At 46.9% G+C, this 15,240-nt stretch overlaps 1 protein-coding gene across 1 annotated transcript; it reads left to right on the plus strand.

The window, feature by feature from the left end:
- On the plus strand, positions 220–3,196 carry LOC18767312 (purple acid phosphatase 2). The gene is made up of 8 exons (XM_007199077.1): positions 220–420; positions 764–961; positions 1,057–1,168; positions 1,328–1,557; positions 1,677–1,815; positions 2,388–2,608; positions 2,784–2,908; positions 2,998–3,196. Exons 1-8 carry the CDS (start codon positions 220–222, stop codon positions 3,194–3,196), a joined length of 1,425 nt encoding a protein of 474 aa, XP_007199139.1.

A 15,240-nucleotide genomic window follows, 5' to 3' on the forward strand; every position in this document is an offset into this window, starting at 1 on the left:
CCCAGAAGAATAAGTACACATGTTAAAAATAAATAGAAAACCATGCAAATCCAAATCCCTTAAACTTTAGATTTTCTCTATTTAAATTAAATTATTATTATTTTTTGATTAAATTAAATTACATTATTTTTTATGTGTCTATAAAAGGAGCATGATTTTGCGGAGCGCAATGGAATTTGTGTAGGGTTTGAGGGTGCCTTGAGTAATATTATGACCAAGATGGGTGTGGTGAGCTTAGCGTCTGCTTCTACTTCTTCAAGTGTAGCTAGTTTTGTAGTTTTGGGTTTGGTTTTGAACTTGGCTGTGGTTTGCAATGGAGGTTTCACAAGCCCTTTTGTGAGGAAAGCTGAGAAGACTGTTGATATGCCTTATGAAAGTGATGCCTTTCAAGTCCCTCATGGCTATAATGCACCTCAACAAGTACATATCTCCCCCATCTCTCTTCTCTCTAGTCAGTTGTAGCTTAATGATGTGACTTATTTGTACCACATTATCTGATGACATCACCGAGTCTCGCCTCCTATACGAGTACGAGACATGATATCAATAATTGTCATATAGAGAGATATATTTCTCTTTTTTGTGGGCAACCCATTTTACTGTGGAAACACACAAGACCTTTTATTTACTTGAACCTTCATCTTTTTATGTGGTCTTGTTTTTCAAGATTTATGGCTTGCTTCACACGTTTGATTTTCTTCTTGATGATTTTGTTAGCTTAACTTTGTTTAATTGTATGATATGTGCGTGTTCTTGATCTAAGGTTCATATAACACAAGGAGACCACAAGGGAAAGGCCATGATTGTGTCATGGGTCACTGTGGATGAAAAAGGCTCCAGCAAAGTGCTTTTCTGGAGTGAAGGTCAAAAGAAAAGGATGGCTGAAGGCAAAGCTAAAACATATACATACCATGATTACACTTCTGGTTACATTCACCACTGTACCATCAGAAACTTAGAGGTAAATTTCAATCTGCCTTTCTGGTTTTCCTCTTTTTTTTCTATAAATAATTTGCTGACTGAAATTATGAACTAATAATATATTATTTTGGGCAGTACAATACCAAATATTACTATGTGGTTGGAATTGGGCACACTGTGAGGCTGTTCTGGTTTGTAACTCCTCCTGAAGTTGGGCCAGATGTCCCTTACACATTTGGTCTCATGGGTAAGTATTTAAGCATTTTTTTTTTTTATAACCAAAACAGAACAGTAACTTTTAGCATTGTGATCCAAAAGTAATTTCATGCTTTTGATTAATTTACAAGGCAAATTTGGCTATTTGATTACTTGTAAATTTGACTTGCCATTCGGCTCTCATTTGCAGGGGATTTGGGCCAAACCTTTGATTCAAACTTGACACTTACTCACTATGAAGAAAACCCACTTAAGGGACAAACAGTTTTGAACCTTGGAGACCTCTCTTATGCAGATAATCATCCCAATCATGACAATGTTAAGTGGGATACATTTGGAAGATTCATTGAGAGAAGTGCTGCTTATCAACCTTGGATTTGGACTGCAGGGAACCATGAGATTGATTATGCTCCAGAAATTGTAAGCATTTCTTAGCTAATCTTAAGCTCTCATTTTCCATATCTAGAGAGGTGAATTCTAGTTCCAAAATGTAATTGGAAAAGTGTTTTCTAAGAGAAGATTGGTACTTTTTGTTGCAGGGTGAATACAAACCTTTCAAGCCATACACTCACCGGTATAATGTCCCACACAAAGCATCAGGGAGCCCTGCCCCCTTTTTTTACTCAATCAAGAGAGCTTCAGCATACATCATAGTCTTGTCTTCATATACAGCTTATGGTACATTTTTTCCCCTACTGTATTTACATGACTGGCTCTCAAGGCACCTACACTACACATATATGCAGTATACGATATGAAAATTCTAGGAATGTAAAACATGCTCTTTTCTGACTGTCTAATATGTTAACTTGGCATCTGCAAATTTGTTAAAATCACCGTCAGTGAAGTAATTTGGCAATGACATAACTAGATACTTTCTGCATTTGTCAAATCAACTCATGTTTCTGCTTTCCCCCCTCAAGTTGAAATACTTAGTTATTGCTTTCATGGCATGTGAGAGATTGTTATACTGTAAATAAAATTTTGTTCATCTCTGCAGATTACATCATATAAATTACTTTCACATCATATGGAAATAATATCCTTGTCATATTTTCTAATGACTTGGTTTTAAATGATTGGAGACTTTTTGCTTCCAAATTATCCTGAAAACTGAGCTGAAACTTCTTCTGTCCATGTAACATCCAATCAATTCTAACTTGTTAGTGAAATCTTCTGTACATTAATGTCTTTGTTAAATTGGCTGCTGCAAAAAGTCTCATTTAACATATCATTTCCTTGTTCTCAAGGTAAATACACTCCTCAGTACCAATGGCTTGAGCAGGAGCTACCAAAAGTTAACAGGAGTGAGACACCATGGTTGATTGTCTTACTGCATTCCCCATGGTACAACAGCTACAACTATCATTACATGGAAGGAGAGAGCATGAGAGTCATGTTTGAGTCATGGTTCGTGCAGCACAAGGTTGACGTAGTCTTTGCTGGTCATGTCCATGCCTACGAACGATCTGTAAGTGCTCAGAATAAACTTTTTGAAACAGATCAAACCCTTTTATGGAACGCTTTAATGTTTGACAAATTAGTACATGAAACCCTTTTGAGGAGAAGTGTTTGACTGAAATGCTGATATCAAGAAAACTGTATTCATCTTCCTTTTTCTGATAAGCAATTTGTGTTTATCACAGGAACGTGTATCGAATATTGCCTATAACATTGAAAATGGAAAGTGCTCTCCGGTGGTGAAAGATCAATCTGCGCCGGTGTACATTACCATTGGAGATGGAGGAAATATTGAAGGCTTGGCAACCAAGTAAGGACATGATCTTTTAGGGTTCAATGCTTTCCTATTTGTTAGCATTGCATACTTTAATCTATTAATGTTTTTTGTTTCTGGTGCAGTATGAGGGAGCCACAGCCAGCTTACTCAGCTTATAGAGAGGCCAGTTTTGGTCATGCCATTTTTGACATCAAGAACCGAACTCATGCCTTCTACAGTTGGCACCGGAACGACGATGGAGTTGCAGTGAAAGCCGATTCTATGTGGTTTTTCAACAGATACCACCATCCTGTTGATGATTCTACAAGTTCCCAATCATGATCATGGGAAAAGATAAATTTTGTTGCTCTTGTTTTCTAGAATAAATTCAGATGTATATCTTATTAAGTTAGTCAATATTTTCTGTGGATGTTGGTAGGCTAAAGGTTGATTCATATATATAAATGCTTATGTGTTTTTTGGTCTCGCTATATTTCTATCATTTGGTCACCTAGCAAGCTAATATGGGAGCATCATATAATAGGTCTATGCAACGTCTCTCTCACAATAATCGTCTGTCACCAATACGTTAGAACTTTATGGAAACATTTGTATGTGAAATTTGTTATATATATATATATATATATATATTCCTCCGTCAAATTTCCATTTAGAAAAACAGGAAAAATTTGGAGAGAATTTAGAGGAAGGAAACAATGATTATCAAGAGCTCCACCGTCAGCTTCGTCTTTTCTATTCTTGTTCTTCATTCATAGTTGATGCCTTGTATTTATAGGCATATGGATTACACTATTTACTAATATTGTATAATTACAATAATGAGTCATTGGGGTGAGTCATGGTAGGTGTTTGTGCAAATAATCTCACGGGAGAATATTCGCCACAGATTCCTTCGTCTTCTCTGCTTTTCTCTCTCCCTGCAAAACAGATCGGAGTAAAAGGACCACACCCGGGGGGTGTTGGCCAAAGGCCCTCCGATGCCTAAGTCAGGTAGGATGTTTCAAGAAAAACCGGGTGGCCGGAGCCGTGTGTGGTGGCCGGAGCCCTGTGTGAGAGAGAGAAAGAAAGGAGGTGGCTAGGGTTTTTGAGAAATAATTTATGCAGAGTTTCAGTAGGAATTTAGACGTACCTCTACCATTGTGTGTGGCTATGCTTTTATAGTAGTCTCGGAGGCTAGGGTTTCAGAGGAATAATTCCGTAGATGGAAGGGAATTATTCCTCCCCTTTTTGGAATTGATTTGATTAATTAGGGATTTGATTAATTAGGGTAAATCAAATCCCTAATTGTGGTAGGTATCAAATCAAATCCTGACTTAAATAGATAACTCCTCATTTAATTGGAAATTGAGGTAGGAATAGAATTAATTCTCGACCCGATTAGGTAATATTCTATTTAATTGGGTAATCCCCAATTAAATTGAATAATTCCCAATTAGGCCAAATAATCCCCAAATGGAAGGAATTATTTGACCTAGGGTTTTGATTTAATTAGGTTCCCACAAATGCCCCCCAGCTTCTGCGTGGCGTGCGGCGGCATGTAGGAGATGTAAATTATCCGTTGGGCTGTCCAGCTGTAACTGGGCTTCCTTCGTGGACTTGGGCTCCCAAGTTGAGGAGGCTTTTTACTCGGGCTGTCCAGCTGTAACTGGGCTGGAGGTGCGCGATCTGCTGCTAGAGCAGGTGGCAATTTAGGTCATCTTTTTTGTGGATGATCCAAATTGCTTCAATTCCTTCTTATTTTTGTGCCACGAACCAGGATCAGTATGAGTCAAGGCGATCATGTGCGGAGCACGAACGTGCTGAAAGTCAGCGGCAGATAGGAAGAGGAGGTTGGCGACGATCCGCTCGTTCCTCTCACCTACTGCGATGGTAAGTTGCATCCCTCTGATCTGCTACTGTTGCCATGGAATTCTTTGCTGTGTCTGACTAACTTTTGTCTCATGCTTGTAGATGATGCCATCCGAAAGAAGCTCATTCTCGACCCGGATATGACGAAGGTTCGACAAGCTTTGAGCATCCCCGCTAAGTTTCGTGAATGGCGCTGGCTGCTGAGCGAACATCGGAAGGAAGTCGGTGGCCTACCCCCTGCTGAAGATATTGAAAGGTGAAAGTTGCGCTGCTCGGAGCTAAGTGACTTGCCAGTTATGCGGGAGGAGTCATCGACTGAGTCCCCCGATGGTGGGAAAGCGTGCAGTAGCGCTGCTCGAGATGAAGCTGCAGTTTCACGATCAGTGGTTACGTCTCCACAGCGAAGGCAGCCGAGATCTTCTCTTGCCACAAACAAGTCTTCTACAAGGGAGGTCTCGCCTGCTCAGAAGGCCCATATGAGAGTTGCTCCTGCCTCGTCTGCATGGATCAAACGCTTCGTCAGCGCGAACAGCAAGAAGGCCAACGACATGCAGGAGGTTCGGGAAGTTCTGCTCAAGTCTTTGCCCGTACTGCCTAAGACCCGTGATTTGCCATGTAAGGAAGCTGCTGGGAAGCAAAGTTTGGGTCGTCCGTGCCGATCTGGGAATCAAGCTGAGAGGACTGTACCTCTGCTTAGCAATCATGACTCATCTGCGGGGCCACGAACAGTCAAGCGCGGGGCAGACTCAATGTTGCAAGTTGCAGCCAAAAGAGCTAAAGAGTCGTCTGCTAGAGTGAAGAGTCCTCCAATTGCACGAACTGCCGGTCCGGGAATTGGTGATAGCTCTGCTGGGGGCGAGCCCGTGTCTGATCTGCTGAAAACAGGCTTTCTGTCAAGTCCATCTGCTTGCGCTAAGCTAGTTGATCACGTGTATCGAGCTGGTGACCTTTGTGCTTTCTCGAGCCTTCCCTTGGATAAGCAAGAAGAAGCTGCCATGTATCACCTTCAAAAGGGAATGGTTTTTGCTGTTGGGGCCATGCGGAACTTGCGTAATGTTGCCCCCTCTTCTGCCCTGCTCGACGAACTGGTGAAGAAGAATTCCAACATGACTGACAAGCTCTCGAACGAGCGGATTCGCCATGATGCGAGGATTTCCGAGATGAAGGAGAGTATGTCCGTGCTCAAGAGTTCAGTTGGCCAAAAGGATGGTGAACTCAAGTCTCTTATGGCTACCCTGCTCGAACGTAAGGAAGCCTTCTTCTGCCTCGAACGTAAGCATGCCGCTTTGGCCCAGGATCATGACAAACTGCTGGTCAAGTTTGACACCCATGTGGAAGCCACGGAGGCATCCAAGCATGAGATGGCTGCTAATGCGTACAAGCTGGGGTACCTGGATTGCCAGAATGGTGCTTCTCCTTGCTACCCCCTCGAAGATGATGACGGTGAGCAGTCTGGTCTTGACCTGCCCCCCGCTCAGAGTGGGCAGTCGGATGCTATGGATGCAGAAACAGTTGAAGAGCAGATAGCAGATGAAGCTGCAATTGAGGAAGACAAACGCCAAGGTGGGTCAGCTGAGGAGGCTAAAGCGGATGCGAAGGAGCAAGCAGCCGAGGCGGTTGAGCAAGTTGTGCTGGCTGGGCAGAATGAGGCTGTTGCCAGTGCAGTTGAGGACGTGACCTGCTAAGGGTCACCTGCTGAAGTTCCCTAGTAGTTGTAGTTCATTTTTGCTATTTTTGAACTTTGTTATTTTCTTTCAATAAGTGGTATTTTGTTTGACCATCTTACTTCTTGTTGAACTTGGCTGATTGGCCGCTTTGAACATAGCACTTGGAAGACATAGTGCTTGAAAAAGACTCCATTGAGTTTGTGCTCCGGGGAGCAGCTTGTCTGCAATGGAGCTAAGGCTTGTCGCCTGTGTGCGTATGTCGGGGACATAGCGCTTGAAAAAGACTCCATTGAGTTTGTGCTCCGGGGAGCAGCTTGTCTGCAATGGAGCTAAGGCTTGTCGCCTGTATGCGCATGTCGGGGACATAGCGCTTGAAAAAGACTTCATTGAGTTTGTGCTCCGGGGAGCAGCTTGTCTGCAATGGAGCTAAGGCTTGTCGCCTGTATGCGCATGTCGGGGACATAGCGCTTGAAAAAGACTCCATTGAGTTTGTGCTCCGGGGAGCAGCTTGTCTGCAATGGAGGTAAGGCTTGTCGCCTGTATGCGCATGTCGGAGACATAGCGCTTGAAAAAGACTCCATTGAGTTTATGCTCCGGGGAGCAGCTTGTCTGCAATGGAGGTAAGGCTTGTCGCCTGTCTGTGTATGTCAGGGACATAGCGCTTGAAAAAGACTCCATTGAGTTTGTGCTCCGGGGAGCAGCTTGTCTGCAATGGAGGTAAGGCTTGTCGCCTGTGTGCGTATGTCAAGGACATAGCGCTTGAAATAGACTCCATTGAGTTTGTGCTCCGGGGAGCAGCTTGTCTGCAATGGAGCTAAGGCTTGTCGTCTGTATGCGCATGTCGGGGACATAGCGCTTGAAAAAGACTCCATTGAGTTTGTGCTCCGGGGAGCAGCTTGTCTGCAATGGAGGTAAGGCTCGTTGCCTGCAGGTATATGTTTGTGGGACATAATGCTCGAAAAAGTACTTCATTGAAAAGCTTGCTCTTGTATTGATGTTGGTGTGAATACATCGATTTATTGAATAAAGTAAATTAACAACATAGGCAACATCGAAAGCAGTTTGTCTTCAATTGAAGTACGGGAGGCTCGTCGTCTGCTAGGAGTCGAGCTGGTAAGCGAAGAGCTTCACGGATAGTATCTCCGAAGGTGGTGGGCATTCCATTGTCTTGGAATTTCCTTCCCTTCTAGAGTGTCGAGGGTGTAACTTCCTCTGCCCCCAGATAAGCTGATCATGTAAGGGCCTTCCCAATTTGGCTTCATCTTCTTTGACCCTTGCCTCGGTGATGTGATGAAAGTTTTTCTGAGCACAAGGTCTCCAGGGCGAAACTGTCTGATCTTGGCCTTCTTATTGTAGTAGGATGTCAACTGCTGCTGGTAGGCGGCAACTCGAACAATGGCATTTTCTCGTTCTTCTTCGAGCAGGTCAAGGTTGATTCTCATCTGCCTGCAGTTTTGGTCGAGACTGCCCACCTCAATGCTCATAGAAGGGACTGTGATGTGTGGGGGAATGATTGCCTCCGTCCCATAGGCCAAGGAGAACGGAGTCTCTCCGGTCGATCTCCTTTTGGTTGTGCGATAAGCCCATAGAACTCCTGGCAGCTCGTCGACCCGTTTTCCTTCTGCGCCTTCCAGTCTTTTCTTTAGGCAGTCCAGCACGATCTTGTTGGATGCCTCTGCTTGGCCATTGCCTTGCGAGTATTTGGGGGTTGACAGGTGTTGCTTGATGCCATACTTCGCAAGGAATGCAGTGATCTGCCTGCCCACGAACTGTGTGCCATTGTCGGTAACTATCGATTGCGGGCAACCGAATCTGCAAATGATGTTCTTCCAGATGAATCGTTCAACGTCAGCTTCCTTGGTAGAAGATAAAGCCTCGGCCTCTATCCATTTGGTGAAGTAATCAGTGGCAACGATCATCATCTCCTTATTTGCAGGTGCTGTCGGCATAGGTCCCACCAAGTCAATGGCCCACTGCATGAACGGCCATGGACTGTTCTGCGGATGGTATTCCTCAGCTGGCAAGCTAGGGATCGGCTTGTATCGTTGGCATCGATCACATCTTCGAGCATACTCCGTAGAGTCTTTGCGCATGGTAGGCCAAAAATAGCCGATGCTAAGAGCCTTCTGAGCAAGCGACCTACCTCCAGCGTGATTCCCACATTCGCCGTTGTGTATTTTGCAGAGAACCTCAAGCGTTTGCGGGTACTTGATGCAAGTGAGATGAGGCCCGTAGTATGATCTGCGGATAAGCGTGTCGCCTTTCATGTAATATCTTGCAGCCTTCTGCTTGATTTTTCTGGCCTCGGACTTGTCCTCGGGCAAGTTTTCATTCACTAGGTAGTCAATGATGGGTTCTTGCCAGCTAGGATCCTCGTCGATCTGCATTAGGTCCGGTTGTTCTGTCTCTTCTATGCTAGGCTGGTCAAGGTGCTCGACTGGGATGGAGCGTCTGAACTGGGTATCCAGTGCTGATCCTAAGCTTGCCAGTGCATCTGCGTGCGCGTTCTCTGCTCGGGGCACTTGCTGGATGGTGAAGGTGGGAAATGCCTTCAACAGTTCTTGGACTTTGTCAAGGTACAAGATCATCCTTGGGTGATTCGCCATGTATTCTCCTGAGGCTTGACTTGTGATCAGCTGGGAGTCCGAGTAGATGGCCAGCTTCTTGATTGATAGCTCCTTTGCCAAGTGCAAGCCAGCGAGCAATGCCTCGTACTCTGCCTCGTTATTTGAAGCCGGGAAGCCGAGTGTGATAGCTTGCTCTAACAGGGTTCCATCAGGGGTGATGATGACGACGCCTACTCCAGCTCCTTTCTGGTTTGATGCTCCATCTACGCGTAGCTGCCACATGTCTCTGGGTTGGTCAGGTTCCGCGGAGGTCTTGTTTGCTCTCGAACTTTCCTTCCTTTTGCTGACCAGCTTCTCTTCTTCGGCTGATGGTGTGAACTCTGCAACAAAGTCTGCTAAAGCTTGGGCTTTTATCGCAGTCTTTGGCCGGTGGAGGAGGTCGTATTGGCTTAGCTCTATTGCCCACTTCATGAGTCGCTGAGAAGCATCAGGGCTGTGGAGGATTGATCTCAAAGGAAAGTCAGTCATAACGACGATTCGGTGAGCCTGGCAATAAGGTCGCAGCTTTCTCGCAGAAACGACAAGGGCCAAAATGAGCTTCTCCAATTTTGGGTAGCGAGTCTCTGCATCAAGGAGAGCTTTTGACGTATAGAATATCGGATGTTGGGCCCCAAGTTCTTCTCGGATGAGAGCTGAGCTGACGGCCGAGTTAGACACTGCCAGGTACACGAACAAGTCTTCATCAGGAACTGGCTTCGAGAGCAGGGGAGGTGAAGTAAGATAGGACTTTAGACTCTGGAAAGCTACTTCGCACTCCTCGTCCCACTTGTCTTTTTGCCCCTTCTTCAAAGCTTTGAAGAATGGTCTGCACTTGTCGGTAGACTTCGAGAGGAATCGGTTGAGGGCTGCTGCTCTGCTCGTCAGACTTTGTATTTCCTTCACTGTGGAAGGTGACTTCATCTCGAGAATAGCTTTAATTTGGCGTGGGTGTGCCTCTATACCTCGTTGTGTGACTAAGTACCCCAGGAATCGGCCGGATGATACACCGAACGTGCATTTACTTGGATTCAGCTTCATGCGGTATTGGCAGAGCAGGCTGAATGCCTCGGCGAGGTTTTTGAGGTGGTCTCCACGCTTGGGGGCTTTGACCAGCATATCATCCACGTAGACTTCCATGGTTCTACCGATCTGCTCCTTGAAAATCTTATTCACGAGCCTTTGATGGGTTGCTCTAGCATTCTTCAACCCAAAGGGCATGACCTTGTAGCAGTAGGTCCCTCTCTCGATGATGAAAGAGGTCTTTGCCTTGTCATCGTCGTACATCATAATTTGATTATAGCCGGAGTAGGCATCCATGAAGCTGAGTAGCTGGTTGCCGGAAGTCGAATCCACGAGCTGGTCGATCCTTGGCAATGGGAAGTTGTCTTTAGGGCATGCTTTGTTGAGGTCGGTGTAATCGACGCACACCCTCCATTTGCCCTTTTCTTGTTTTGCTACCAGAACAACGTTGGCCAGCCATTCTGAGTAGGAGACCTCTTCAATAAATCCAGCGGCTAGAAGCTTGTCGATCTCGGCTTCAATGATCGCGACTCGCTCGGGAGCGAAGTTGCGTCTCTTTTGCACCACGGGCTTGCTGGCAGGGTTGACATGGAGGCGGTGGCAGATGATGTTTGGGTCGATGCCGGGCATGTCAGATGGTGACCACGCGAACATGTCTTTGTTGTTTTGGAGGAAGGTGGTAAGCTCCACCTTCTCGTCTGGGCTGCTGCTCTGCTCGTCAGACTTTGTATTTCCTTCACTGTGAAAGGTGACTTCATCTCGAGAATAGATTTAATTTGGCGTGGGTGTGCCTCTATACCTCGTTGTGTGACTAAGTACCCCAGGAATCGGCCGGATGATACACCGAACGTGCATTTACTTGGATTCAGCTTCATGCGGTATTGGCGGAGCAGGCTGAATGCCTCGGCGAGGTTTTTGAGGTGGTCTCCACGCTTGGGGGCTTTGACCAGCATATCATCCACGTAGACTTCCATGGTTCTACCGATCTGCTCCTTGAAAATCTTATTCACGAGCCTTTGATAGGTTGCTCCAGCATTCTTCAACCCAAAGGGCATGACCTTGTAGCAGTAGGTCCCTCTCTCGATGATGAAAGAGGTCTTTGCCTTGTCATCGTCGTACATCATAATTTGATTATAGCCGGAGTAGGCATCCATGAAGCTGAGCAGCTGGTTGCCGGAAGTCGAATCCACGAGCTGGTCGATCCTTGGCAATGGGAAGTTGTCTTTAGGGCATGCTTTGTTGAGGTCGGTGTAATCGACGCACACCCTCCATTTGCCCTTTTCTTGTTTTGCTACCAGAACAACGTTGGCCAGCCATTCTGAGTAGGAGACCTCTTCAATAAATGCAGCGGCTAGAAACTTGTCGATCTCGGCTTCAATGATCGCGACTCGCTCGGGAGCGAAGTTGCGTCTCTTTTGCACCACAGGCTTGCTGGCAGGGTTGACATGGAGGCGGTGGCAGATGATGTTTGGGTCGATGCCGGGCATGTCAGATGGTGACCACGCGAACATGTCTTTGTTGTTTTGGAGGAAGGTGGTAAGCTCCACCTTCTCGTCTGGGCTTAGGCACGAGCCGATCCGCGCTTTCTTGTCTGGCTGGTTAGGATCGAGGGGTACTAACTCAACGTCTTCCTCAGGCTTCCAACCTTCTTCAAGGGAGCTTTCCGGGCGGATTCCCTCCTCTCGATCCTTCCACATGAACTGGCTCGATCACAGCTTGTTCAATCTGAATGCATGACTAGGGCGTCATTATGCGGTAGGTCAAGCCCGATCAAGTCTTTCTTCTGGAAACCAATGATGGGTGTATCCACGATAACTGGTACTCCTGTTGTGACTTGGGAGACATAAGTCGCCTGCGCGATCTTCCTCTTGCGCTCCTTGGTGGTCAGCCCGGACTCCTAAGAGTCAGCTAGAATGGTGTTGATTCGAATGACCTTTTGGGGAGGTTCCTTGGCAGCCGCATCACGATCCTCGATCTGTTGGATGGCCTTCTTTGAGACGAATTCTGTGCAATGACCTTCTCTGACCAACTCCCCCAAATGCCTTTTCCAGGCATTGCAATTGTTGGTGTAATGACCGTGCTCCCCGTGGAATGCGCAGTATTTACTGGTGTCCCTCTTAGAGGGGTCTCCTTTCATGGGTGGCGGTCACCTCACCCACGGCTTGTCCTTCACTTGAGCCAGGATCTGATGAATTGGGATAGCGAACTCAGTGAAGGTCCCAATTTCTGAGCTTCCCTCTCAGGGGCCGCGATCTGCGCTTATCACGGGCTTTTTGCTCGAACTGGTTGCTCTTTTGGCTTGCCTGCTTCGTCGGGTGATCAACTTGCTGGCTAGCTTTCTTTGCGGCGATTCGATCATCGTCCCAAAGTGCGTAGCGTTCTGCCGTCGCCAACACTTCTGCCAAGGTTTGACTTGGGGTTATGGCCAGTTCCCGGTATAGCTCGTGCTCGGTTGGCAAGCCCTTCTTGAAAGCTGAGGATGCAACTTGGTCATTGCATCCTATGATGTTAGCCTTTTCAGCCTTAAACCGTCTCAGGTAGTCTCGTAGAGACTCGTCTGGCTTCTTGCGCAGGTTGAACAGATGGTCTGCATGCTTTCTGACCGTCTTGTAGGAGGTGTACTCCTTTGTGAAGATGAAGGCCAACTCCTTAAAGTTTCCTATCGACGCGGACGGTAGAGTGTGGAACCAGTCTTGAGCTGCTCCTCGCAGGGTCATCGCGAACACTTTGCACATCAGGGCATCATCTGCCTTGTACAGGATCATGGCGCTCTTGAAGTGCCTCAAATGGCTCTCAGGGTCAGAGTCCCCCTTGAATGGAGTGATGGATGGCGTTGTGAACCGCTTCGGTGGAGGAGCTCGTTCCACTTTGTCGGTAAAGAGCGAGCAGTCAACTCGATCAATTTCCTTATGCAGGGCCTCCTCCGCGCTTCCTTTAAGTTGGAGAGCTTGGAGTCGGTCCTTTACTAGCTTCTCGACGTCCTCTGCTCGCAGGACTGAAGTCTCGGGCCGGCGCCTTCGGTGCCTCGAGCACGACCGGCTAACTTCTTCCTCGGTTCCCAAGGGTCGATCCCCTTGGGTGTTTTGCCTGTGGGGCAGATTAGAAGATTGAGCTTGTGAGGATTCCTCTACACCTTGTCGCCATGTGTTGGTCCTCGAGCAGGTTGGTGGGCGTCGATCATCATCTTCTACCCGCAAGGAGGGTCGCTCAGGTCGACGTCTTTGGTGTCTCGAGCGTGACTGGCTAACTTCTTCCTCGGTTCCCAAGGGTCGATCCCCTTGGGTGCCCTGCCCGTGGGGCAGATCAGGAGATTGGGCTTGGAATGATCCCTCTACAGCTTGCCGTCGCGTGTTGGCCCTCGAGCGGGTTAGTGGGCGTCGGTCGTTGCGTTCGTCACGCGACTGCTCACGAACTCGAGCTCCTTATGGGCCCAAGCGGGCGTGGACATTGGATTGTGGGCCTAAGCGGGCGTGGACATTGGATTGTGGGCCTAAGCGGGCGTGGACATTAGTCTGTGGGCCTAGCCTCTCGAGCACATTGGTCCTTGGTTCTAGCCCCGAACGGCTCAGAGTACGGCTCGCGGCTGTCTGCGTCTCATCTACTCGATCCCGATCTCGATCTCTCCTCTGCCGGTTTGCCCTTGTCTGACCAGCTTGGGACCTCTCGAACTGCTCGCCAACATGTTGGTGTGCCCTCATCTCTTCGTCACGGGGTCCAAGGTTAGGGCCTTGATTCAAGTTGATCTGCCTAAGTAGCTGGCCAATCAGGTTGTTCTGATCATCGACCTTCTGTGTGAGTTGATCGACCCGTGAGTTAAGGTCCACCTGACTGCGCGGGTCAAGTAGAGTGTTGTGCATCGAGCCCAACGGCAAATGGGCTAGGGCTCCATTAGGCGCGTACATAGGCGCATATGTCGAGTGTGATCGCAGAGGAGGGAGAGAATGGATCTGCTCCAAGACTGGGATGACGTCGGAGTAGCCATGGGGCTGAGCAGCAAATCCGGTAGTTGAGTGGTGTGGCTGCTGCTGTGATCCGACGGCAGGACAGCGAGGCAGAGTAGCTCCGGTAATCGGCGCTGGCAACTGCAAGGCTGTGGAGGTCCCAGGGTCTTGTGGCGGCTGTTCTGCAATTCCAGCAGCTGAAGGCAGCTACAAAGCACTAGAGGACGACTGCAAGGCATTGGCAGCCACGATTCCGTGCTGTTGCATTGAGGTTTCCACCACGAAACCATGAGATGGGCTCATTGTGGTGGCGTTACTCTTCGTACGTCTTGTATCAACCATGATTGTCAGAAAAAATGTGTGAAAGATGGATTTAGAGCACACTTTGAATATATCTCGTGCTCTCAATGAAAGCACCAATTTGTTTGTGCAAATAATCTCACGGGAGAATATTCGTCACAGATTCCTTCGTCTTCTCTGCTTTTCTCTCTCCCTGCAAAACAGATCGGAGTAAAAGGACCACACCCGGGGGGTGTTGGCCAAAGGCCCTCCGATGCCTAAGTCAGGTAGGGTGTTTCAAGAAAAACCGGGTGGCCGGAGCCGTGTGTGGTGGCCGGAGCCCTGTGTGAGAGAGAGAAAGAAAGGAGGTGGCTAGGGTTTTTGAGAAATAATTTATGCAGAGTTTCAGTAGGAATTTAGACGTACCTCTACCATTGTGTGTGGCTATGCTTTTATAGTAGTCTCGGAGGCTAGGGTTTCAGAGGAATAATTCCGTAGATGGAAGGGAATTATTCCTCCCCTTTTTGGAATTGATTTGATTAATTAGGGATTTGATTAATTAGGGTAAATCAAATCCCTAATTGTGGTAGGTATCAAATCAAATCCTGACTTAAATAGATAACTCCTCATTTAATTGGAAATTGGGGTAGGAATAGAATTAATTCTCGACCCGATTAGGTAATATTCTATTTAATTGGGTAATCCCCAATTAAATTGAATAATTCCCAATTAGGTCAAATAATCCCCAAATGGAAGGAATTATTTGACCTAGTTGGGAATTATTCAATTTAATTGGGGATTACCCAATTAAATAGAATATTACCTAATCGGGTCGAGAATTAATTCTATTCCTACCCCAATTTCCAATTAAATGAGGAGTTATCTATTTAAGTCAGGATTTGATTTGATACCTACCACAATTAGGGATTTGATTTACCCTAATTAATCAAATCCCCAATTAATCAAATCAATTCCAAAAAGGGGGAGGAATAATTCCCTTCCAT

The sequence above is a fragment of the Prunus persica genome, chromosome G8 (assembly GCF_000346465.2).
Source record: "Prunus persica cultivar Lovell chromosome G8, Prunus_persica_NCBIv2, whole genome shotgun sequence".
Classification (NCBI taxonomy): domain Eukaryota; kingdom Viridiplantae; phylum Streptophyta; class Magnoliopsida; order Rosales; family Rosaceae; genus Prunus; species Prunus persica.